This window comes from Euprymna scolopes, chromosome 27 (assembly GCF_053919585.1).
Source record: "Euprymna scolopes isolate OS-2025 chromosome 27, ASM5391958v1, whole genome shotgun sequence".
Classification (NCBI taxonomy): Eukaryota; Metazoa; Mollusca; class Cephalopoda; order Sepiida; family Sepiolidae; genus Euprymna; species Euprymna scolopes.
In genome coordinates, this window is record NC_136508.1 from 84,126,142 (window position 1) to 84,152,023 (window position 25,882).

Genomic DNA, 25,882 nt, shown 5'->3' on the forward strand with positions numbered 1-25,882 from the left:
AACTCTACCAAACTCCTCCGACAATTTTAGATATAGGTTCCTTGGACATGGATCAAACTTAATAACTTGATTTGAGCCCCAAACAATAAATGTAAGTGGTCATAATAGGGGTCAAGTTAAAAAAAATTTGCCCTCTGCAGTCTCTACCAAATTACCCAGACAATTTCTGGTCTAAACATTTGAAATTTTACATAAAGGGTATTTAGAGATAGGGCAAACGTTTTAATCGGTTTGTGACAAATTTGAGCTATCAATATAGAAATGTATGTATGTTTGCATGACTGCCTAAAACTTTCAACAGAGGCGACTGATTTTCACAAGATCAGTATCGTTTTAAAGCTCGACCCTTCAGACTACAAATGGTGTTTGATAAACATTGCTGGGGAGCCATGATTTAATATACTGTTTTTAGATCCCCAAAACAGTTTCATGGTAAACAACTGATCATTCCTTTAACAACATTGGTACTATTGTTTGTTCATGTAAATAAAACTTCAGTGATGCTGGAAATTGACTTATTGACAAAATAATTTTCCAATGAAGGACTTTTTTTTAAAGTTTTAAATGTTTTAAAGAAACTTCCAAGACTGCATGTTTCTATCTGTTTATTTTTTTTTTTTTGTAAAACCTACCGTTTTTATTTTATCAGATTTTCAGATATGGGACAAAATTAACTTAATTAGCAAAAAAAAAAAAAAAAAGTTAAAAATCAAACGTTTTTTAATAGGCCTTCAGCTGTGCTTTGAAGTAACATAAACGGGACTTTTATCCTCCCAAAATGCTACCTTTATTCCAAATCTCTGTATGGAATACAATTTTGTTGCATTTGTTCATTTAATGTGGATTGCTGTCCACATATGCAAAACACCAACAAAAATCACATTTCTCTGCATACACTGTTTCCTTTTACAAATGACCACACAACAAGACCTTGATTACTTTGAATTTTGTTAAGTGTTCATATTTATCAACACCTTGTGCTAACCAGTTTTTATTTTTTTGTTTGCAGATTGTGTTTGTCTATTGACACAGGAAAAGTGACAAAACAGCCCTGAAAAGTTGTGGAATAAAGCCTGCTTTGGATTACAGTGTTTCTCTCTCTCCTCACTCCATTGGATCTTTAGATTATCTTTCAGTATCATGGCTTCTTGTCTCCTCATCACAGCCATATTATGTGTTTTGATAACAACCGTCGCGACAATTGTTGCCTTTACAACTCCCAATTGGCTTGCCTATAAATCTGCATTAACAGGCACCATATGCAAATGTCCAGACCTTTTAGGCTGTGATTGTGGCTTATGGCTTTACTGTTCCGGCAAAAGCAGTTACTTAGAGAATTGCCGCTGGTACTTTCACAACGATTATGAAATTGAAAAAGGACTTCCAGGTATGTTGCTATATTTTATTTTAAATATTTTTTCTTATTTTGATTTCTTTCAAAATCTAAATGCCTTAAAGCATTCCTTTGTATTAAATATCACAAACTATCCACTTTAGTGTGAAAATGAGTATATATATACTGAAATTCCTTAGTTTCAACTTGTGATAACTCATTTTTTGCTATTGTCTTTTTTCATAAAAATTTGGATGTAAGCTTTAATCTTTTTCTTTATGAATGTACTATTTCCTTTCATTAGTTTTTTTTTTCTCAGATTACTTAAAATTAGGTTAATATTTTCTGTGATAAGAGATTTTTTAAAAATGTTTTTAGCTTAATATTCATATTGTCTATGCATATAAAATGGCCCCATCTTATAGAAAAAGGGACAGCCATTAACATGATGCACTTAATATAGGGTTTTAAGATGTTTACACCTTGTAAAATCTTTAGTGAATCAAGTTTTTGCTTTAATATAAAATTGTTTTTGTTTGAAATCTGAGGTTTTTCTATTGGTTTACTATGAAAAGAAAAATCAAGCCTAATCTTTACTCTGCTATGAATCAAAGATTCACTATGTTAGCTGTTGATGATAATTTTATATGAACAGTCAGTTGCGCTTTTTTTTTTTTTTTGTCTAACTTTTAGGTTTGCATATTTTAAGTTTTAAACATTTGAAGTCTTGACCTTATTGTCTACAGCACATCTGGCCTAGTCGCCAGCATATATTAACAAATATCTTGCCAGTGAACATCCGTTGCCTTAATATTAATGTACATTTTTTTCAAAGGGAGCATAAAAAAAAAATTGGAACAGATTGATATAGTCATTCTCTTTTCAATTCTAACCTCCTTTATGCACTTTAATTTTTGGTTTTCTTTTACCTTATCTAGAATTAAAATATCTAATGAAACCTTGACTCCTACCCTGATTATGCCATTACCTACATTCTCAAGTTCAATGAGATTTTTATCTGACCAAACCAGAATATAAGTCCAACTGACTACCAGCCCTCAGAAAAACCAACTTGTGTCCGACCCTGCTCTCTCCCCTTCCTATCTGCTGGAATCTTGACCAGATATCTTAGATTCTGGCCTTTTTGTCTGCAGTCACCATTCCACTAAGCAAAAGGCCACTACTTCAAATATCAACTAGATAGTGGCTAGACTGTCGATTTAAAGGACTTATCTTCAGATCATCTTGGACATTACTTTTCTCAAGTGCATTGCTCTGTCTGAACCCAGTTGGAGAGAATTATTTTATTTCAAACAAAAACAAATATCTCTTGGGTGGCCATAGATATTTTTAATTCTCTGTGCCCCTGCTTCCCTTTTTTTTTTTTTTTTTTTTTTCTTGGCCAAACATCTATCACATCTAACCTCTGCTATTAAGGCTAAAATCATTTTTTAACTTAACAATAGAATAATCATCCAGTAGACGCTGTTGCAATAGTGTGATGTTTGGAAACCATCACACAAGTTGATTCTATTCTGTGAAATCTAGGCCAAAGTATTTTGTCATTGTAAACAAAGATGTGATGTGTTCAATTTTTGCTTTTCCAATGAATCAGTCTTGTCAAACAATAAAACATGAATAAGTGATTCCTAGATCTTTTCGTGCTATGAACTCCTCGGCTTCCAGACTCTCATCCCTGCTAGTCACACAACACCACATGTTCCATTTTCTGAATAATTTTATTTTCCTAGATGTATGTTCATGTGTTATTTAGATAGTATAGATGTTTTATTAGATGTTAAGGTTGTGTATATCAATAGAATTATTTACTTAGTGCCACCAGATGAACATTGGATATTTTTTCCTTTTCATCATTAGGTGTGGCACAAGGCTGAAAGGTGAGAATAAGCTAGCATGCAAAAGGGGGGTGCACTCTGGACTCTTAAAACATTACCTGAGCAACCCTGTCAGCATTTCCTAGTGAGTGCCTCAGACAGCTATTAACTAACATCTTTACAAAATAACAAAGCAAGGCCTGGGAGAGTGGACATCCAAAAGTTAGACAAAACAAATGCATTTTGGAGTGCTGTCCATGTCGTGCTAAGTGGACCCTTGTGATATGGGGGGAAAAAAGCATACATGATTTTTTTTTTTTTCTTGGATATTAAAAATTTGCATCGACAAAGGTCTATTTTAAAAAGGTGTAGTAGAGGGAGAGAAAAAAATGAGCTGGACAAAGAAAATTTGTGCAGTTGGGAGTTTTGTCTAAACAAAATTATTCCCACATTTTAGACAAATTTTAGACCAGAAAAGATATATATATATATAAATTTTTTTTTTTTTTTTTTTTATATATACACTTAATTCTTTTTTTAATATATTAGTTACATATTAAAATTGAGACAACTTAAGTTTTCTTACATCAAAAAATAACATGTAAATAAATCACTTAATATTACAAGACTAATTGCATTGGGAATTGCGGTCTACTTGCACATAGCAAAAATCTATTTGATTTTTGCTTTTAAATTTTAATTCAAGCCAGAAATTACTTTCTGTCAGTTTAAAGGCTTCACAAGTGCTACTGAATTTTGGAGTTACTATCATATGCATGTAAACCGTTTTAATCTTCATTTAATAATTGGAGAAAAAAAAATTGGATTTAAAATTTTAAAGGAATTTGGAAGCATTTAAACTGTAAAGTAGAAAATCATTTGTAACTTCAAAAATATCTAACAAATCCTCATATATTGAAATATAGAACGATCTTGAAGCTATTACATCTAATTTTATAAACAGACATTAAAATAATACCTTATTTCAATTATAGTTTTATAACAATTTGGTTAATTTAATAACCAAACTATTCAGTAATTAAATTTAATTGTCAAAGTTATATTAAAACAAAAAATAAAAACTAAACAAGAATAGAAGTAAACCTGCAGCTTATTTATTCATCTGTTCAGTTTGCGGGCCGGGCTTTTCCCGGCATCAAAGCCAACAGAGTAGAAGTCGTTGTTGAGATAGCCTATTCGCTGTTGATAGAGGTGTTTCTGGGAGATGACCAGGCATTTTTTGTTTTGCAGTCCAGCATTTTCTTCCTCTAGGGTACTGGCTCTTCAAATCTTGCTTTCCAACCTTTGTGTCACATCATTCCGATTTGGGAGAGATTTACAGATTGTTCTGTTCTTAGTTACTAAAAAAGAAATTCTTCTAGACTGAGGCAATTTTTGTTCTACTCCAGAGTACCTTGTAGTGGAGTTGAATTTTCCTCACATAAATGGAGACACTCTTATGAAGATACTTGTATGCATCTAAAATGTCTATTCAATCTAGGAACAGTTAAGCAAAGAAAATAATATTTCAAACTTATGACTGATGGACCAACAAAATCTCTTGAATAAAAATATAGATACAGGTAGGATAAAGTTTTTTGTAGGTAAAAAAAAAAAATATTTTACATTTAAGAAAATGTAAAAACTCAGCACTTTCATAAAGCATAATGCAATATCTTTGTTGCTAACAAAATCATTTTTGTAAACCTGACACAAGTCTATTACATTAATAACACTTGTTAAACCAAGTTGATATACCACTTGGTTCTGCCAACTAATATGGCTGTAATCAACCTTCTTTTTCTCTTTTCATTGAAGCAAATACCCACCCTTTCCAACCTTTTATTGAGCCATGTTGTGATCCAGCCCCATCTACTCTGTTGACTAATGTGGTTGAGCAGAGCCACTTAGCTTAGATGGAGGTGAGCACTTAAAATAAGCAAATATGATTGAACTTAGTTGGTATTTTTAAAACTTTTTTTTTTTTTTTTTTTTTTATCTGGAGGTGAATAGTATGTTGTTGGATTGTCTATGAAAACACTAATATATATACATATACACACACGTATTATATATATGTCATCCACATACAGTATTGTTTCATTGTATCATAACTCATCAGTGTGGCTAGATTAGCACCTTTCTCTAGCCGGGGATTGGACCTACAACCACCGTGTTGATAGTCAGCAGTTTATTAGTATTTTCTGATCTCCAAAACAATTTTTCTTTTTTTGATTTTGTTTAAAACAAAATATTCTATTGCTGGTAGTAATAATAAAGTAATAAATATTGATTTTTAAATAACCAGTAAAACTATGAATCTATAGATCCCCTTTCCCCACCCTACTAGTGATTTTTACATTTGAGAAAATATATGCATATTCAATGTGTTTTTTACGGTAATTGGGAGAGAAAAATAACTATAGTTCAATATTTAGAAATTTGTAAAGAGTTGGAAACGTCCCATCACAAATATATATAGTTGAAGATCGCAGCAAAAGTAAACTTACACTGATGACAAAATGCAGATAATTGTTCCATGAATTATGTATTAGAACAGTATCCTTCTCAGAACAGTTTTGCAGCACTTTTATGTCAACTTCAGGAAAATTAAAATTAAGATATAATGCTACTAAATTTTAAGTAAAATTGTTATTCCAATTTTGATCAGAATTCATTACATGATTTTTAATTTCAGAATATGTCTAAAAGTTAAAAACTGCTTAAGAAGAATCTGAAATATTAACATCTTGCTTAGTGTGTAATGATTATGAATCAAATTTAATACAAATCTGAAATTTTTGTATTTTAAAATGGGAGGTTGTGCCTATATACCTCCTAAAATCATTTAAAATACTCCAAAGAAACCGAGATTTAAGGAATATTTATAAATCAATGTTTAATACGTCACATTCAGATTTGAATTTTATAAAGGGCTTTCAATCCTTTTTGCATTAAACTAAATATAGCTCACATTATCACTCCTTACATCTAGCAGCTGTGTTCCAAATTTTATAATGATCAGTTAATTACAAGTGAATCCTGTACATACAAAGGTATAAATACCTGATGACAGGTGTGGTATGAAATAGGTTTGGTGGCACTCCCCTTTTTAATGGTGAAGTAAAAAAACAAAAAAACAAAAAAAAACACGTTCTTGTTACTCACCCTGTTGATTAATTCAATGAAAAATAATGGGCCCATGTTACTTACTGAGTTGCTGAGAATGTATATTCCAAAATTAATTATTCATAGAAAAAAAATTTGACATCTCTTCACCCACTAAATGTAAAAATTTACAAAAAAGAAATGTTGCCCAGAATGTATATTCCAAAATTCATAATGATCTGTTCATTAGTTTTGTAGATCACTCTGTACATGATTAGACACTGGGAGCCAAATATAGAGATTAGGTTGGGTGTACAAGCACTTTGAAGTGCAATTCTAATTTTGTTATTGTTGCAATCAAATTGTGATAATTTGTGAAAAAACACCTTTTTTTTCCCCCTAAATTTGTGACTTTTTTTTTTTTTTTTTAATATATTAATAAATAAGCATTATTGATGATTCTTCCTTTCTCAAGGTAATCGATGAACTAAATACTTAGCACATCTCAAAATACGAAGGCCAAAACCTTAAGTAATGTTTGCTGCATTGGTTGTTTTGGATGAATTTCACCTACTACTGTCCAATTAGCTGACCCGACTGATCTGATTCCAGAAAAAAGTGGTGGATCTTTGTTTCATTCATTGTTATTTGACAGAAAACTTCAATTTTGTTACATTGAAATAGTTAAGAATGTTCTGAATTGATGCGTTGTTGGTGAGAAAATGTGGTACCCACTCTGAACACTGCTTTCTCATTGAGAAATGTTCGAACAAAATGATGACTAGTCTTCTGATATCTTCAATTCCTCAACTTCTATTTATGATTGGCTAAAACAAGTTTGGAAATTTCTGATTTTTTTTTTTTTTTTTTTTTTTTTGCAAGACCACTACCAAATTTGGGCACCTTAGCATTCAGCACCATGTATGTCTGTACAACTGCATTTAAAGGCAACATACCACCATAATCACCGTTCCTGATGAGCAGAATCTGAATAAGACTTAGCAAATGATTCTTTTACTTGAAGAAATAGTTTCTAACCAGAAAACCATGCTTTATGAAGACGCATATTTGAAATTTTTTTATTTAAAAAATTGGCTCATTTAATCTAAAACTTTTCAGTGGTGATCATAATTAAGGTTGCAATTTGATTGAGATCAGAGAGTAGTATCTGTTTTGACTTTATTTCACCTGTTTTATTCTCAGTTCATGAAGGAGAAATTCTTTTAGAGTGAGTTTTTATTTTTGCCCCAAATCCAGATTGCCCCTTTTGGTAGTCACCAATTAAAACCGACCTAGTGTCTAACTTTGACTATAATTCAGACTGGGTTAGTGTTAAGGATAGTTGGAGAAAAACTATAGCTTATATGGGCGATTTATATCTATGACCATGTGGTTTTCATAAATACATGTAAGCTTTTTCAATCAAAAAGCAAAAAAAAAATTAGCGTTTTTCATTTTGTAGATTTTAGGTTTGTTATCAAGTTTTCTCTTGTGGGAGTTGTTTCCAAATAAGTCTTATAAATAACTTTAAGCTGTGAATTGACTGCAAGAATATTGTAGAAGTGGATATCAATTACTCAATCTTTCGCTACATGATATTAGTGTGATATTATTTACTAGCAAGGGAACTCTATTTTATCCAGGAGTAATGAATTCAAATTTGAATATTTGGGACAATTTTTTATTTTATTTTTATATTGCGAATAAGTGATAATAAAATTGTGTACCGTGCTCTACCATTGCTCAAATGTCTGTTTCGATAGAGGGGTGCGTCGTGTATAATCTTTCTTACTTTCAGAAAGAATGATAGTTTTTAAAGGATGTAATGTAAAAGAATGCATTTTGCTTCATGCTTTGGCAATTCTGGGCCTGGAAAAATGTTTCTGAAAGTTAAGTCATATTTTCTGAATTTGCAGGCATGTCGCGTGTATTTGACACATGGCAATCTTGACTATGCTTTCAGTTCTTATTCGTGAAATGGTAAATTTTGTGGATGATTCAGACTACTTTTAAATCTAAAAAATTCAATAACAATTTTATGTCCATCACTATACGTTTGAGTTTCATACTGGCCTATTTTTCTTTCTCACTTTTTTTTTTTTTTTTTTTTTTTTTTTTTTTTTGTGATGGGGGGGGTTCAAATTTCCCTCTATTTTTACTTTCATTTATAATTTGAGGGGAATAGACAGGAGGGGGTCACTATTCCCCCCCCCCCAACTTTCCTTATGCGGCTTGGACTCTCCAATGGTGACCCTCCCCCTCCTGAATAAAAATGGTGGCAACCGAAAATGAAGCCCACCGTGCCAAAAATTGAACAAGATGGCAGCCTTCTTGGTTGGAAATTTAAAAGACATAAGAAGTTGATGTTTGAGATGAAATCAAAAGCATTTACAACTACTTAAAAACACCAAAAAATAATACAAGTAGATTCTGAAGTAACTTTTATTGGCTATGCTAACATTTATTTGTTGCATATTTACCACTTTTTCAAATCACTGTGGATTGTAAAACAAACCCCCAAATTGTTTTGAAAACTTGAATTTTGTTTAGAGAAGGCCTTGAAAAACTTTGAAACTAACCACTTAGGGGCAAAAATGGGTATGATAAAGTCGCCTCCTTGGTGGGGTTCCAGGAGAGAAACCCTATTCACATAGAGCTACTAAATTTATTAGGATAACCAACCATGTGGGAGGGAAGGTTTTGACAGGTTACACCGCTCAGCCCTACTAGTGGGGAGTTGGGCCTCAGGAGGTGTCACTTAAAACTTGAAACTCTGTTAATGTTCACATCCTTTGATTAACACTTATTGGCATAATTCCACCATGGGAAGGGGAGATTACTGAAAGTGGGCCCCCATAGAGGTCATTTATAATGGGGAACCCCAATTAGTGTACATACGTTTGTCAGATTCCCACTACTTCCCCCTCATGTTCGTTTGAGAGGTTGGTTTGGTTTTGATACCACAAAAGTAAAAACCAACTCTTTATATCCACTCTGCTTTTCATAACCTTTCATACTTTCACAAATTAAAGTGTTTTTTTAAGGCTTTTTTTTAACTCTGTCAAGATGGGTACTTCTGCTAGTATAATATATTTTCATTAGTATATTTTTCCTATTAATATTTAAAACCAGTGAAATTTGTAATTTTCTGTTTCTATTGGGAGAAAAATAGCTTTATAGTTAAATATTTAGAAATTTGTAAAAAATTGGAATCTGTATAATTCCATTGATGTTTCAGAGATCCACAAGTTCCTTACTTTGAACTATTATATTCAATATTTATTTATTTTATTTTTTGTATGATATATTTGACAATTGCTGAGATCTCTCTCATTGATTTCGTTTTCACTATTTGAATTTTATTTTTACTGTGTGTGTGTGTGTGTGTGTGTGTGTGTTTTTTTTTTTTTTTTTTTTTTTTTTTTTTTTTTTTTTTTTTTTTTAGTCTCTTATGTTAATTGTGTTCAATTTAAGTCTTTTATTTGGGTTAAATTATTCCAGCAACATTATGTATTATTTTTAAAATAATTTTTGAAAATGTCTGTTTTGAATGTATTTTTGTGTTTTGTAAATAGATATTTTATTTTTTTCTATAGTTGTACGAGAATATACTGGTGGCAAGAAACAAACTACTGTAAAATTCTATTTTAGCTTTCATGTCAGGAATATGTATGTGTATATCTATAATATGAATCTCAGTTGTCGGTTTGTGTGAATGTATGTTTGTATGTCTGCCAAAAACTTTCAACAGACTCAATAGATCCTGACGAGATTGGTATTGTTTTAAAGCTTGATGTCTCGGACAAATATCAGAAAATTAGCCAAAAACATTAATCCCTTCACTCTCCACTGGACAGTTTTCTACACGGAGGGGTTGGTTTTTGCGTGGCAATTTTCGCAAGTCATTGTATTTGTTGGATCGACTACACTTAATTTCAATGTTCAGAATTTCCGGTTAGGCAATGGAGACATCGGCTATGACGTCACTTTTTTTTTTTTTTTTTTTTTTTTTTTTTTTTTTAAACACCAGTTTTTCTCCTTTGTGTTATGGGTTCGAGCCTGCTTGCCTACTACCAATTTAATTTTAATTTTTATTTTTTAACACTGCTGCCTACTGTTGTTTTGACCCCCCCCCCAACCTGTTCCTTACTACACTGCCTAAACAGCCGGCAACACCAGGCACCCTCATTAGTAATAATTAAAAAATTGTGGACCGTCCGGGCGTCTTTGAATCTTGTGTGTGTGTATATGTATGTATGTATGTGTGTATATTATATATAATCATATTTAAATTTAGATAAGACGCCTGCATGAATTTACCATAGAAACTCACAACTAATACATAAGAGTTTAAATACAGTACTTATCTGATGGCTAAACGTTTTGATTTTGATTCTAGCTGATAGCCCCCAAGTCACTACTATATATTGAGTTCAATATATATCAATAGAGAATAAGTTGTATTGTACCTAATATATAGAACTGATAGCAAAAATTGGAAAAAGAATTTTTTAGTTTCCATCAAAACCAAAACATTTAGTGCTCCATTCGCATCTCTTACTGATAGAAAAATTTAATATTAAACGATTTGAAGAAATGAATTAAATTTGGGCATGTGTAGAAAGTCAAAATGACAAGTTGAAATGAACGTTTGCATTTCAACTTGTCGATATGTCCGTACGCATTATTCATCCATCGAAACAAAGATTTTGCTTATTATAAACCATACTTGGTGTATGATTACTATTTCCTGTTTATTTCAGTGTTATGTGATCAGTAGTTTAAGTTAATCGGTTAAATATTTACACACATACACTCCACATACATCTGCTGTTACATATATATATATATGTGTGTGTGTGTATATATTAGTTTTGATCATCGATAGCTACAAAATCAATATTTTATCCTAGCTTTTCTTTTTTTTTTTTTTTTTTTTTTTTTTTTTTTTTTTTTTTTTTTAGTGATCACCAATTATCAAGGCCCGGAAGCCACTCAGGGATAAGGATTATTGCAAGTACATTACGTTAGTGTGGATATTTGATGAAGTGTTTAATTAAGGGGGCGGTTCATTAGGAATTTGTTATTAACATTGGACTTGAAGACATCCAAGTTATGGATCATTGTAGCATGTTGATAAAGTGTAATTTGATTTAATCCCTTTCAGAACATACTTTGTATAAATCAATTATTTTCAAATAGAATCTTAAAAAGGGGCATAACTGTATATTAATCCATCGTTGCCTTTTTGATTGGAGCAAAAATAAAATTTTTGAAAAAATAAAAACTGGTTAGTTAAACAAAAAGCTTGCAAATAAATTTGCTACAGGGGAATGCTGAGTAGGAATAGCTAATAAAATAACATTTTTCATTAGGAAAAAAATTACAAGTAAAAAAGCTGTTTAAAAGAATGCATTATCATCCATTCATGTTATCTTAATGTATTAATTACAAAGTCATTTCATATATGAATCTAGACTATAGGATTGGGTTGTTTCATTTATGATTTTCAATTAAATTTGAATTGAATGAGCGACAAGGCTAGATAATGTATTTCTTATTGTTTAGACATTCTTTACAATGAAACCGATAATGTTTTAATTGAATTACATTCATATTTTATACAAGACTAGCCTGGGTGTCCGGCATTGCAAGGGTGTTTGGAGGTGCGTGTTGAGCAAAAAAAAAGGTTTTAGTAGGCAGGCAGTCTCAAACCCGTGACGCGAAGGCGAAAAAGTGTGAGGGTGTTGGTTGAGCAAAAAAGTGATAGTAGGCAGGCAGGCTTGAACCCGTACCACAAAGGAGGAAAAGAAAGACACTTTAGCTGTTGCGCCCATCACCAAACCGGAAGTGACGTAGGTTTAAATTAAAGCTAGACAATCGAAAAGAGGCAATGACTTTTGAAAATATCTGTGAAAAAAGCGAGACCTCCCTATAGAAAAGTGCCCAGTTGAGGGTGAAGGAATTAGTGTTTTTAGCCAATTTTTCGATATTTGTTGTCTGAGGAGTCGAGCTTCAAAATGATACTAATCTCATGAAGATCCATCGCCTCTGTCGAAAGTTTTTGCGAGATCTACATACACCTAAACAGACAGGTGATCTTATAGATTAAGTAAACAATGGGATATATTTGTGACAATGTTACTTTTTGTTATGATACATAACTAATAGCATCAGGTTAGTCGGGTTTTGGAATGAGTCTGAGACTTAAGAATACTAGGAGTTCGTTTTTTTTTTTTTTTTTTTTTTTTTTTTTAAATCTCTTCAAAAGATCATCAGTTTGAATCAATACTGGAATATACTGAATAATGAATTCCAATTAAAATAATATAAATACTGGAGAACTTTAAAATAAGGAGTCTCATATTTGGAAATTCTATAAGTAAGTCAGACCTAATATTTTCGGACTCCACAACTCTGAATGATACCATTCTTATATGGAATTTAAAAAAAAAAGAAATTTTTTATTGCATTTTTCCCTCCAAACAAGGCACAGGGTCACTTTGATGTAGCGGCTACTATCTGGGACAAAATTGCCGGAATTTTATGTAGGGAGTTGAGCAGCAAGATGTCTGTTTACATTATGCTTGAATTTCTGCATGTCAGTAAAGTCGGAAGCAGGAACCTGGAAGGGAATTCCAAATTCTAGCAGTTCTGGAGAAGAAATTGTTAGAGTAAAAGGCTTTCTGGCATTTGAGGATTTCTATTCTGTAGGGGTGAAATTTTGCTGCTTGTCAGGTTTGTCAGTTTTTACGTTGAGGGGATACAAGACTTTGTAGTTGGAACATTCATCATTAAAATACTTGTAAAACGAGCAGAGGGATGCAACATTTTGTTGATGGGACAGAGGTTGAAGCTTAGATGACAGTTCAGGACCTATCAGGTTGGCAACTCTTTTGAACCCTGTCCAGGCGTGAAAGACTAGTAGCAGATACACCAGCCCAAATGTGACAGCAATACTCCATACATAGGCGAATGGTGGCCTTGTAGAGGTACAAGATACTTTCAGGCATAACTTTCTAGCATGGTAGAGAGAGCCCACCTTCTTCACATCAGCCGTGGCAATGCTCTCAAGCATATACCATTAAAATACTTGTAAAACAGGCAGAGGGATGTAATATTTCATCAATAAAAGCTGACAGTTCAGGACCTATTAGGTTGTGACTTGTTTGAACCCTGTCCAGGAGTGAGACTAGTAGCAGACAACCTGCCCAAATGTAACAATACTCCATACATGGGCGAATGGTGGCCTTATAGAGGTGCAAGTTACTTTCTAGCATGGTAGAGAGAACCCACCTTCCTCGCGGCAGTGCCCTTGATGTATCTGTTCCAACTCGTGTTCCATGTGAATGTTAAGCCGAGGAGTTTGAATGAAGTACTTTCAGGTAATTTATCATTAACCATAGCTACAGATTAAGGTTTCTTGTAATTATTAAAGTAAATATTAAATTATTTTTATCCCCATTCCATCAGGCTGAAGGACTTCCTCTAGGCTTTCCGTTATTGCTTTAGATATGTGGTCATTCGTTTTTTTTCCTCGTGCCTGTTATAGAGCATGGTGTCATCAACATATATACCTGTCTCAGAGTCAATTTTATCAGGAAGGTCATTTATGAGTATCAGGAATAATAAAAGTTCAAGGATTGATACCTGAGGTATACCCTCAGTTATTGTTTTGACGTACGCCCATCAAGGACAACCTGGTTTGTTCTCTTAAGGATTTATGTTAAGTATTCGTCAAGTAATACCATCTGATCTGATTTTCCTGAGAAGACCTTGTGCCATATCCTGTTAAAAGCCTTAGATATATCTAGGGCTACTGCCTTACCTTCCCCTGATTTATTCAGTGCGTGGTATATATGTTCAGAAATTAGTTAGGATATCTGCATTAGAAGGGGCTTGCCTAAATCCATTATTGTTGAAGTTAAGGTGACAGACTAGAGCTTAATTATGGACTCAAATATTTTGGCAAAAATATGGAGGAGGCTTATGAAACGGTAAATTAGTGGGTCAGTTCTTTTGCCAAAATTCTTGTGAACTGGTACCACAGAAAAGCAGTTTTCAGCAGTCAGAAAAGCAAAATTCGTCAAGGCATTTATTGGAAAGTTTGGAGAGAACTGGACCAACTTTAGCAGATCTTTTTTTTTTTTTTTTTTTTTTTTTTTTTAATAGTACAGCTGTGATGGGATCAGATCCACATGCTTTGAGGTGTCTAGTTTTTTTTGATATATTCCACTTAGGAAGGGGTGATTTTCAGATCTAATCTGGTTCCTGTCCACAAAGGAAAATCAGAGAGGGAGTAATTTGGTTGGTCCAATGTAGAGTTCGAGGCAAACTGACTGGCAAGCATGTTAGCCTTCTCTGTTGCCATGCAAGCTACCTCCTGATTGTTGGATAGTGAAGGAATTGTTGATTACCCATTATTTACTACACTGTTGTAGATTTTTCAGAAATCACGAGTTCCTAATTTCTGTGTGTCAATGTGTTTTCTGGTGGTTTCAGTGTATTTCTTTCTTGCAATTCTAACTTTTATAAATTTTTCTCTGTAATGGACTTATGCTGGATAAAGCTGCAGTATGCATGCTGCCTTTGAGCAATGGCAGCCGTGCAAGTAGAAATAAACCATTGGTGAGAGTGGCGTTTTCTATAAAATTTCTGTGTGGGAACATGTGCCTCAAGTGGCACGTTGAACCATGCTTTTTTACTTTTTATAACTGTCTATTAATGTTAATTGGGTGAAGCAAGGATTGCGCAATCTCCAGCCATACCTCTTCTGAGTCAACACTGCCTGATTCCAGTGATAAAATGAAAGTTATAATTTTAATATATTTAGTCATTTTATGTTGAACAAAATGAAAAATAATTCCAAAGAAATAGTTTAATTAGAAAATTAAATTTGATAAGATTTACATCCTGGCAATGCTGGCAAAATAATGCTAGTGAATATTGAAAAATGAATTAGTAAATTAAATGAATTGTAGAATTGATTTTTATCTTGAAAATCTTAATATTGCCGAAATGGAAGTTGCTATTAAAAAGAGAAATGATTGTTAGTTACTTACCTTCGAAGATTGTTTTATTCAACATAAATTATATAAATCTAGATTAAATTTTGTGTTGCCTCATTCTTGAGAATGACTTGCAACTTTTTCTATCTGTTCACTTGTGGAGTCTACTAGGATCAAGTAATCAACTGATTATCTCAATGTTTTAAATGGTTTACCACATGGATTTGAACCATTTGAATCATCTCTAATGACTGATCATGTCGAATACTTTCTCATGGAAGTCTTTAGGTTGAGACTGGCAATTTTCTTCTGTGTGCTGCAGTCAGGATCATGTCATTCTGAAGTTTCATTGTTAATGTTTCCGTCATACAAGAGTACAGGTTTGACATCTACCACTCTATCATATTTGGTTTAATATCCGTTTTACATGTTGGCATGTGTTGGATCACTTTTATAAATCTTTTGTCATTATGAATTATAAAACGTCTGTTTTAAACTTTTCTTTTGAACTGATCTTTTCATTTTTTGCTTGCCAGAAAGTGCTTTATCATGGCAAGTAATTTTTATAAATTTGTTCTCACGAACATGTTGGATTTTTGCTAATTTAATGGTATTTTTCGATTTTCAATTAACTGTCATTTTGGATTTCATTATAATCAAATCACACTTGGATTCCAGATTCTTCTTTTTTAAACTTAGAGTACAATTAATTTATTACTTATTTTATTTTTTACTTTAATTCTTTTATTCTATTTAATTCTTTTATTCTATTTAATTCTTTTATTCTATTTAATTCTTTTATTCTATTTAATTCTTTTATTCTATTTAATTCTTTTATTCTATTTAATTATTTTATTCTATTTAATTATTTTATTCTATTTAATTATTTTATTCTATTTAATTATTTTATTCTATTTAATTCTTTTATTCTATTTAATTATTTTATTCTATTTAATTATTTTATTCTATTTAATTCTTTTATTCTATTTAATTATTTTATTCTATTTAATTATTTTATTCTATTTAATTATTTTATTCTATTTAATTATTTTATTCTATTTAATTATTTTATTCTATTTAATTATTTTATTCTATTTAATTATTTTATTCTATTTAATTATTTTATTCTATTTAATTATTTTATTCTATTTAATTATTTTATTCTATTTAATTCTTTTATTCTATTTAATTCTTTTATTCTATTTAATTATTTTATTCTATTTAATTCTTTTATTCTATTTAATTCTTTTATTCTATTTAATTCTTTTATTCTATTTAATTCTTTTATTCTATTTAATTCTTTTATTCTATTTAATTCTTTTATTCTATTTAATTCTTTTATTCTATTTAATTCTTTTATTCTATTTAATTCTTTTATTCTATTTAATTCTTTTATTCTATTTAATTCTTTTATTCTATTTAATTCTTTTATTCTATTTAATTCTTTTATTCTATTTAATTCTTTTATTCTATTTAATTCTTTTATTCTATTTAATTCTTTTATTCTATTTAATTCTTTTATTCTATTTAATTCTTTTATTCTATTTAATTCTTTTATTCTATTTAATTCTTTTATTCTATTTAATTCTTTTATTCTATTTAATTCTTTTATTCTATTTAATTCTTTTATTCTATTTAATTCTTTTATTCTATTTAATTCTTTTATTCTATTTAATTCTTTTATTCTATTTAATTCTTTTATTCTATTTAATTCTTTTATTCTATTTAATTCTTTTATTCTATTTAATTCTTTTATTCTATTTAATTCTTTTATTCTATTTAATTCTTTTATTCTATTTAATTCTTTTATTCTATTTAATTCTTTTATTCTATTTAATTCTTTTATTCTATTTAATTCTTTTATTCTATTTAATTCTTTTATTCTATTTAATTCTTTTATTCTATTTAATTCTTTTATTCTATTTAATTCTTTTATTCTATTTAATTCTTTTATTCTATTTAATTCTTTTATTCTATTTAATTCTTTTATTCTATTTAATTCTTTTATTCTATTTAATTCTTTTATTCTATTTAATTCTTTTATTCTATTTAATTCTTTTATTCTATTTAATTCTTTTATTCTATTTAATTCTTTTATTCTATTTAATTCTTTTATTCTATTTAATTATATTGAAAATGCCTCTTACGAGACAAGTTTTTTTTTTTTTTTTTTTTTAAATTTTTTTTTTTTTATTAAATATATTTTCAAATTTATGCTCACCAGTTATACGTTATTTTTATTAACGTTTTTGTTTTACTGAAAAGTAGCCTCTCTAAAAAAAAAAATTTTTTTCTTTACCATTGTTTGAATTTTTGCTGGATTAATAACTATTGTAATTAAATTTTTATTTTCATCAATTTTTTGTTCTTTAATAGCTGTATCTAGTATCTTCTATTTCAATAGGTTCTAATACAAAAACAAATATTATCTTTGTAATTTAAATATGTGTTAAGCTAAATTCCAGTGACTAAGTTTTTATTCATTTTTCTGTTTCTATCCAAATCACAAACCTTGGTACTTTTTTTTTCCTGACCTTTTCGTCCATAGATGAACAACCAAAATTAATATCAGTGTTGAATTTTTCGCCCATGTTCTTTTTAGAAATTTAAAGTTCATCTCGGAGCAATCTAATATAATAAGGCCACACATAAAAATACACAAAACTAGCAACTTACATTGAAGCAGTCCTCTTGATGAAAAACATGGATGTTATTATCCATTCTTGCAGTCATCTTTGATATTTCTTCTCTATTTTAATAAAATAGAAACGATTATTCCCATCCAGAAAGACATTGGAAAAGAAACACTGGAGCCACAATATTATAAAATCACCATGCTATCTGCTTATACCTGATACACATTTTCCAACTATTACCTACTGACTTCCTTCAATATACTAAATTCCTAACAGAAGTCAGATTAGAAAACTCCCAAACAAGTCATAGTTAGAGGTGGCAGCATAATACTTCCTCGATCTTTCTAATGGTAAGACCACTACTTAATATTTCATAAGGTCCAACTTTGCCATGTCATCGTGATTTTCATTTCCTCATTTCGTTTACAGTTAGCTAATGCTCATTCGACATTGCAATATCACTTCAATGATTACTCGTTTCCAATAAACACGTACAGACCTTCAGTAACCACACTTGGCAACTGCGTTTTCTTTTAAGGACACACTACACAAATATTTATTTTCAATGACTACAGAAACATAAACATTGCCACACTTTATTCCTTTTTTCACAATATAAATAAACATTTTCGATTTCAACTGGCCACAAGCAAGTTCACTCTTTTTTCCAAGACGGCGTCCATTTTTATTTGCTTCAATTTGTATCATGACTAAACATAAACATTTTTTTGTTTTTGTTTTTTTACATTGCGGACAAAACAATGCAAATGCGCGAGTTGCTTTTACCACATTACCTTTAAATATGTCTTCTGTAATATCACAACAAAACAAAAACAATTCTTTTTTTTATGTCGAAAGAAAACACAGATGTAACTTTTTTGATGATTACCTAAAAGAACTTTTTGGTCATATAGCAATGAAAGATGAATACTTTAGAAGAACTGCTTGATTTAACTTAAATAATATAGAGGTGTTTTTCGCAATGTCTTCCTAATTTGCAGCAAATCATAATATACTTGATTAGTATTTTCTACATTTACATACATGGGTGGAGAATCACACAAAAAATGCTTCCACTACTATAGATGACAGCATCTGTATTATCCTATATATTTATAGGAACACTTATAACTATTGACACATTACCGTTATGACGTTTCTGAATTTTTGAGATATGGATTGGTTATTCGTATTTGCATTAATCAAACTACTGCTTTCATCTTGAGTGTGATTTTCACAACGTTTCGGTCGATGTAACCTACCTTCTTCAGGTGTATCTTGTCGAACTTGGGAATTTGGACGTAATTTTGAGCGGAACCCTTTATTTACTTCATGGAGTATGCTCTTGTTTCATCAGCCATGACTGGATAGAGGTCCAAATTCCAGAGTTCAACAGACTCATTCCTGAGTTCGACATGAAGAAAGTTGGAGGTTAATTCAACCAAAATGTTGTGAAAATCACTCAAGATAAGAGCGGTAGTCTGATGAATCCAAATACGAACATTATCATTAGTTTAACTTTACTGGACTTAATTTTACTAAACCTATATGTCTGCGCCTTTACACGGACTATGCCATAGAGATGTTCTTTTAACGTTTTGATAATGTAAAATGATATTGAATACTTTAATCATTTTAACTTATCATTGAAACATTAAGCATCGTCTAAATCTACAAGATATTTTCAAACAAAGAAAAACTAAATACTTTGAACATTTTTATATACTTATTCGAGAAACATTTAGTCTAGGAGAAATTCTCAAATAAATAAAACTTACAGATAATGAAAACCAAACACTTTAAACATTTTAATATATTTAGATTTTAAATTTTCTTTAAAACCAAATATTTTCAGAATTTTTAAATAATCCAAACAAGTTTATTTTTGCCTCACTCTAGGAAGAATTCTCAAACAAGGAAAATTAATTTCAGCATTTTTATATACTTATTCTGGAAAAAGGAAATATTAGAGGTAACGAAAACTTGATACTTTCAGCATTTTAAAATGGTCTTTTTAAGTGTTAAGTGATTATGTTGCACAAAGATGGCGGTAGTAAATCAAATTGTCGAATCAATGCAGTCATGATCTCTAGTGTTGAGTAATTCTCTATAACAAAGATGGCGGCAATAGATCGGTCAAAAATCAATGTAGTCTCTATCAGCAATGTTTCCGTCTTGTCAAGACGGAGACTGATAGTGAACTGACTTGTATCCAAAATTTGATATTTTTATAAGGTCGAAGGCTTCTCATTGGTTGATTGTCCTAATGCGTAATTATAAATAAGATCGTCCAAATCCTTGTGGTCATACTCTCATTATGAATCAAAAATATTAACATCACGATTTCACTTTTTTTTTTTTTTTTTTTTTTGACCATTTTAGATTGTTCAAAATTTAAGATGCAAATATGAATTACATTTTGTTAATGCACTGAAATAACACGGATTATATCGAAAGTTCCAGTGCACATATACAGGCAAACACAAAACTATGTTCCAGGTCAATTTCCCATCTGGATGGGGGACTAAATATGTAGCTGCTAACATCAAAAAAAGTTAAAAATGTAACAATTCAGATTCCTTTTATATATCCTGGGGCAACACCGAGAAATGGGTCCTGCTAGTATATAATCTCCACTTTGAGATGGAGAAGTTTCTTAGCTCGATCAGTCATGTCTGACAAAAAAAAACAAAAAAAACAAGGTCATCTGCATAATCATGTCTATTATTTTTCCTTGACATAAATTTATCGCTAGATCAGCAACTGTCTGCAGGGCATAAACTAGGCACAAGATGAAAAGGAAAGGAGCTTGGTATCACTCCAAGATCCTGCAACAATATTAAAGAAATCCATGACATCGCACCATTGAGCAAATGTTATACAGCATGATGATATCTGATACTGATTCTTGCAGTATCCCATTAGCTTTCTATTTTTCCAATGATCTTACTCACTTGAGTAATCTCTTGATGGCCCTAGACCTCGATGTTTTAAGTCTGTTGCAAGTAATTTTTTTTCTGTATCTTGTGTTGATACCCCCCCCCTCTCTGTTATCACAGTATATGGCAGTTTATATCTCCTGCCAAACGTGTTGAAAGCGGGAAAAAATCTATATTAACAAATAAAATGATCAAAACCTTAAATAAAATTACTAAAAATAGGACTTCATTTGTTAATACTGGCTAACTCCCTATGGATTCTTTATTTTACAAATTGATTTTAAAACTAATGGAGGCTTGTAATCTGAAAATTAATATTTTCAAACCAAAAGTTCTATTGTGCAAGTTTTGTTTTTTACTCAATTTGCCTCATTAGAAATAAAAATTATTACTTTGAATTTTATATTTTGGCAATCATGTTTTATAAATCATCTAACAAAACCCCATAGAAATTCCATTGTGCTTTCTATATACTTTACTCTTGATATTTATTTTGAATTTATAAATATGTCGATACTATTATGAAAATGACGTTTCTTCTATAAATCATTCTTTAAATAAAATAAACGTCTCCTTTTTAAGAATTGTAGCAGTTTAATTCTTTTTAAAACAAATCCTCAACCATACTTTAAAAATAATTGTCTGCTAAATATTTAGACCAATAAACGAAAGTTACTTTTTGAAATGTGCTTATTTAAAATTGTACTGTTTTAGTCAACAGGACAGCATAACTTGATTTTGGAATAATTCATTTTAAAATGAATGTTTACTTTAGTGGGATCAAAATAATCACTGATCCCCTTCATTTGCTGATCAGATTTCATTTTTTCTTTTTAATGTGTGAATGGTGATAACATATATACGGACATGAAATGGCGTAGTATATTATTATATAGACTAGAAGAACCTGTGAAACTTCTGCAGAATGAGAAATATATTTAATAAACAAATGTTTTTATAAAGCTGATATTTTTTTTGGATAGTGTTAAAAAAAATGAATTGGATAGAAAAAACGCAATAACACAGCAAATATGAGTTTCTCCACATTTCTATGAAGTGTCAATTGTATTTGAAATGACGAACTGACCCAAATGAGGTAAGTACTAATAAATGCTTAGAAAATAATATTGTGCTGTATAGATCAATTCAATACAAATAATAAAATAACATTGTAAGAGACAGTCGTTACTTTACTCGTTTAGTCCAGCACCTATTAGCAGACAATTTTTTTTTTTTTTTAACCATTTTGAATGTTCCCTTATGTAACGTTTCAATGACTTTCTTCAGTGAAGAACCACAGCACGTTGAAATTAAGTTTCTTCTTGCATCATTACACCAATGGTATGTTATGATATTCAAAAACGAGGCTACATCAAATGGAGGTCACTCTCATATTCTTGTCCATGGTTGCCAAATTTGGCCCCTTTACAACCAAATTTTGCAAATTTACCCTTCAAAAATTTTTTTTTAACCTTATTTTATTAACTAAGGAAAGAACAAGCAGAATCACTATCTCTACAATTATGTAAATGGAACTTTGTATCCGAGTTCGTTCGCTCTGGGCTGATATTTATGAAATTTTACATGAAGGTACTTTGTACCTGAGTGTTCTTAGATAAGTTTTGTATTGGAATATCTTGTATTGGAAGTATTGATAATCAAAATAATTAGATGAAAGAACAACCGAGTTAAGACATTACACAGCCTAACATCACAAGTGCATTTGAGAAGTTTTATTACCATACAAACTGAAAGGCCTAACCTATAAAATCAGCAATAGGTTCTTTGCTGTAGCACGGGCGCGTTTGAAATGAATGTTTCTGGTTAAAGCACAATTGAACCATGGTACTTGACTTTTTCATTTTAAACGTTAACTCAAGGCATCATATATAAAAAAAAAATAATTTTATAAAATCAACAGTAGGTTCTACACCCTGCAATGTAGATTACAATGTATTGTAGACTGTCAGTGTGGAGAGGTATATGAAACTTCCTCCTGGTGCACAGTGATGGGTCTCCAACTAGAGCAGACAATCGATTTTAATTGAAAAATTCGTGATTTCACCAATTTTGATGACAAAAGTATGGAAGTGTGAAACCTTTGTTGATCATCATTCAGTTCCGAGCAATGTTGGGTCTCCCTAGTAGTATTATATAGATAATAAAATCTACCAACATGTTTTATATTATTGCAGTTCTCTACCTATATAAAAGCTAGGTATATCCAAGGATGGAGGACTGTTGCTACATCTGAGGCGGAGCTGCTAGAAAAACCTTATGCTGCCTTGACAAAGTTCAAAATAGACTTTGTATCCTAGTGGAGGAATGCTCTTTTCTCTTCTCTGCAACCTCTTCCCCTAGAAGAGATGTTGCAAGCCTGTCTCTGCTTTATCATTATTTTCATGCAAGTGCTCGTCTGAGCTCCAATCTATGGTCCTCCCCTCACCAAACTTTCACAAAAATCTCGTCTAACTGAAACTATTATCAGTAATTTCCCCCACTCTTTATCTGTGTCTAAACCTAAACATAGATTCCATAAACAATGCTTCTTTCTTAGAACTGCATACCTGTAGAACTCTTCCGTTTTCCTGCTCTCCAGCTGACTACAATTTGGTTGTCTTCAAGTTCAACATAAAATAAATTCTTGTTGAACCGTCCCCTTAAGTAATCCAATTTACCAAATTTCCACTATTAATGATTATTACGATATTATCCTATTGACTACTGTACACTCATTAATCCTTATTCTCAAGTGGCCTCTGGGCTTTCATAAGTGGTGATTGCTATGTAAAAAAAAAAAAAAAAGTTCTGAAAAGTTGATGTAGCCTTTATTTTTGACTAGCGGGGGATACCCGGCATTGGCCGGGGTGTTTGGAGGTGTGTGTGGTTTTGGGTAAATCAAAATACCCGGGTGTTTGTGTCTGAAGGGGGGGGGGGTAAAATAAAAAACGTTTTGGTAGGTAAGTATAAGGATCAAACCTGAACCCTTGAGACGCAGTTGGAAATTAAAGGGTGGAAAAAATGTGCGACGTTAACCATTGGGCCATCGCGAAATACTAACAGAAACACGTTTGAATTTATTAAACTATTTAGAATTGGCAGGTGCACGTTTTAATGACTTAATGAGGTCAACTTTGACTGCGGGACAGTATTTTATTTACTGTGGGAACGCTTTTTTATTTTTATTTTCTAAGCTGTTGGGGGAGGGGACCAACTCCCCATAAAAAGGGGATTGTCCAAATTGAATAGCAATTGTCGGATATAAGGAAAATTTCCACATTGAGAAAATCTGATTGCTTTCGGACATTTCTGGCGATCGTGACCGGAAAATACCGCTAGAATTAGTGTCGCTTTTATTATACGAAAAAGTCTAATCTACATGCGGCAAGCGAAAAATGTTGAATATTTATTTTTTCAAACTCGAGTAAATTAAATAGACAGGCGACCTCTGTTAACTCGTAGATATTATGATTTATGTGATATAAAAAGTTTTGAGAAGTTGTGGACCGACCGACCGCTTCTCGGAGAAAAACCTTTGTTCGACACAAAAAGCAAACTTACATACATACACACATTTTCGCTTTTATATTTATAGATAATGCAAAATAACAAAAATTCTTACAATGTAAGACAAGCAGAATTTTGTATTGAAAAGTCAAACTAACGAAGTATTTATAAAAAAGGCGCACTTGCATTGATGGACTATAATAGGGAATCTTAAAGACGGGAATTGGTATTTATCACAATTCAAATAGTAACTTAATTTTTATTTTTTTTTTTTTTGTGGAGTGTGAGGGTAAAGTTCAGAATGTTTGTTGAGAATTCTTTATCAAAACAAATACATAAACAATAAATACAGAAAAATTATATTCTACCGGACCCACTATAATATTTTCGTAAAAAAATATTTTGGTGAAAGCTGTCTGATAAACATGAAAAACATGAATGTTAGCTTAGATGATTGAGGCAATTGTGTATGATTTTTTTTTTTTTTTTTAGGGATGGGGGGGAGTTGACTTTGAGTGAGTGGTGTTGAAAATAATTATTTTTAGCTCTTTTCAATCTGTAATTATTAGAAGTTAAACAATTATCTCAGCCACCATTTTGTTTATTCGTCTGTCAGACAGCTTTCACCAAAATAAAATTTATACTATAATTTTTTTTTGTAATAATAGTAATAACTCTTTTTTTCTATTTATTTAAAAAGAAAATACAACTTATATGTGTTGTGAAATTGCATTAACTAGCAAAAGATCTAACTAATTTGCATATTCTTTTAAACATTCATTATAATTCCCTGTCAATTTTTTCGTATTTATGGGATCATCTTTAGTTAACTATTATGTGTAATTATATTCACATATTTTGTACTTGCGTAATATTTATAAAAAGGTTATAGACCCAAACATCTTTCTATATATATTTATGTATGCATATATATATATTTGTTTTAAAATTTTGCCTACCAAACTCCTGTCAGTTTTTTTGGTCTACAGACATGAAACTATATATAAGCTATTTAAACCCATGCAAAATTTTATATTTAGGTAACTAGGGAAACTCTGTGAAAATTAAAATTGCCAGATGAAGGTTGAACGACAACATTATGAATATGCATGCACAACATAATGGCTATTGGTTCACATTTTAATTTTTAACCTTTTAGCAAACGTCTTCATAGGAAAAGTAAGGAATTGTAAGCTAAACGTTTTGGTTTCAATTCTCAATGGTAGCACACAAGTCTTAACTTTTTAAATCATTACTATGTATTAGGTCCAATATAATAAATATGAAATCTGCATTAATCAAAATATCATTAAGTGTATTTTACGACTGGGCAATGTCAGGTGGCATGCTAGTTCTGAAATAAAAAGTTTTTACATGTTAAACATATAGAATTTAATTCAAACGTTATCAGCTAAAAAAAAATATTTTTGTTAAAAAAAATGAAGAAATCAAATATTTCATGAATATATTTCTTTATAATACTAAAAACAAATTCAAAACAATGAAACAATATTTA

At 30.8% G+C, this 25,882-nt stretch overlaps 1 protein-coding gene across 1 annotated transcript in view; it reads left to right on the forward strand.

Annotated features, from left to right (window-relative positions):
* Window positions 1-25,882, forward strand: part of LOC145248952 (uncharacterized) — a 208,252-nt gene that overhangs the window by 39,330 nt on the left and 143,040 nt on the right. The window contains exon 2 of the mRNA XM_080110753.1: window positions 1,010-1,387. Coding sequence (XP_079966879.1) covers window positions 1,141-1,387 — 247 coding nt within the window. The 5' untranslated portion in view covers window positions 1,010-1,140. The remainder of the gene's footprint in view (window positions 1-1,009; window positions 1,388-25,882) is intronic.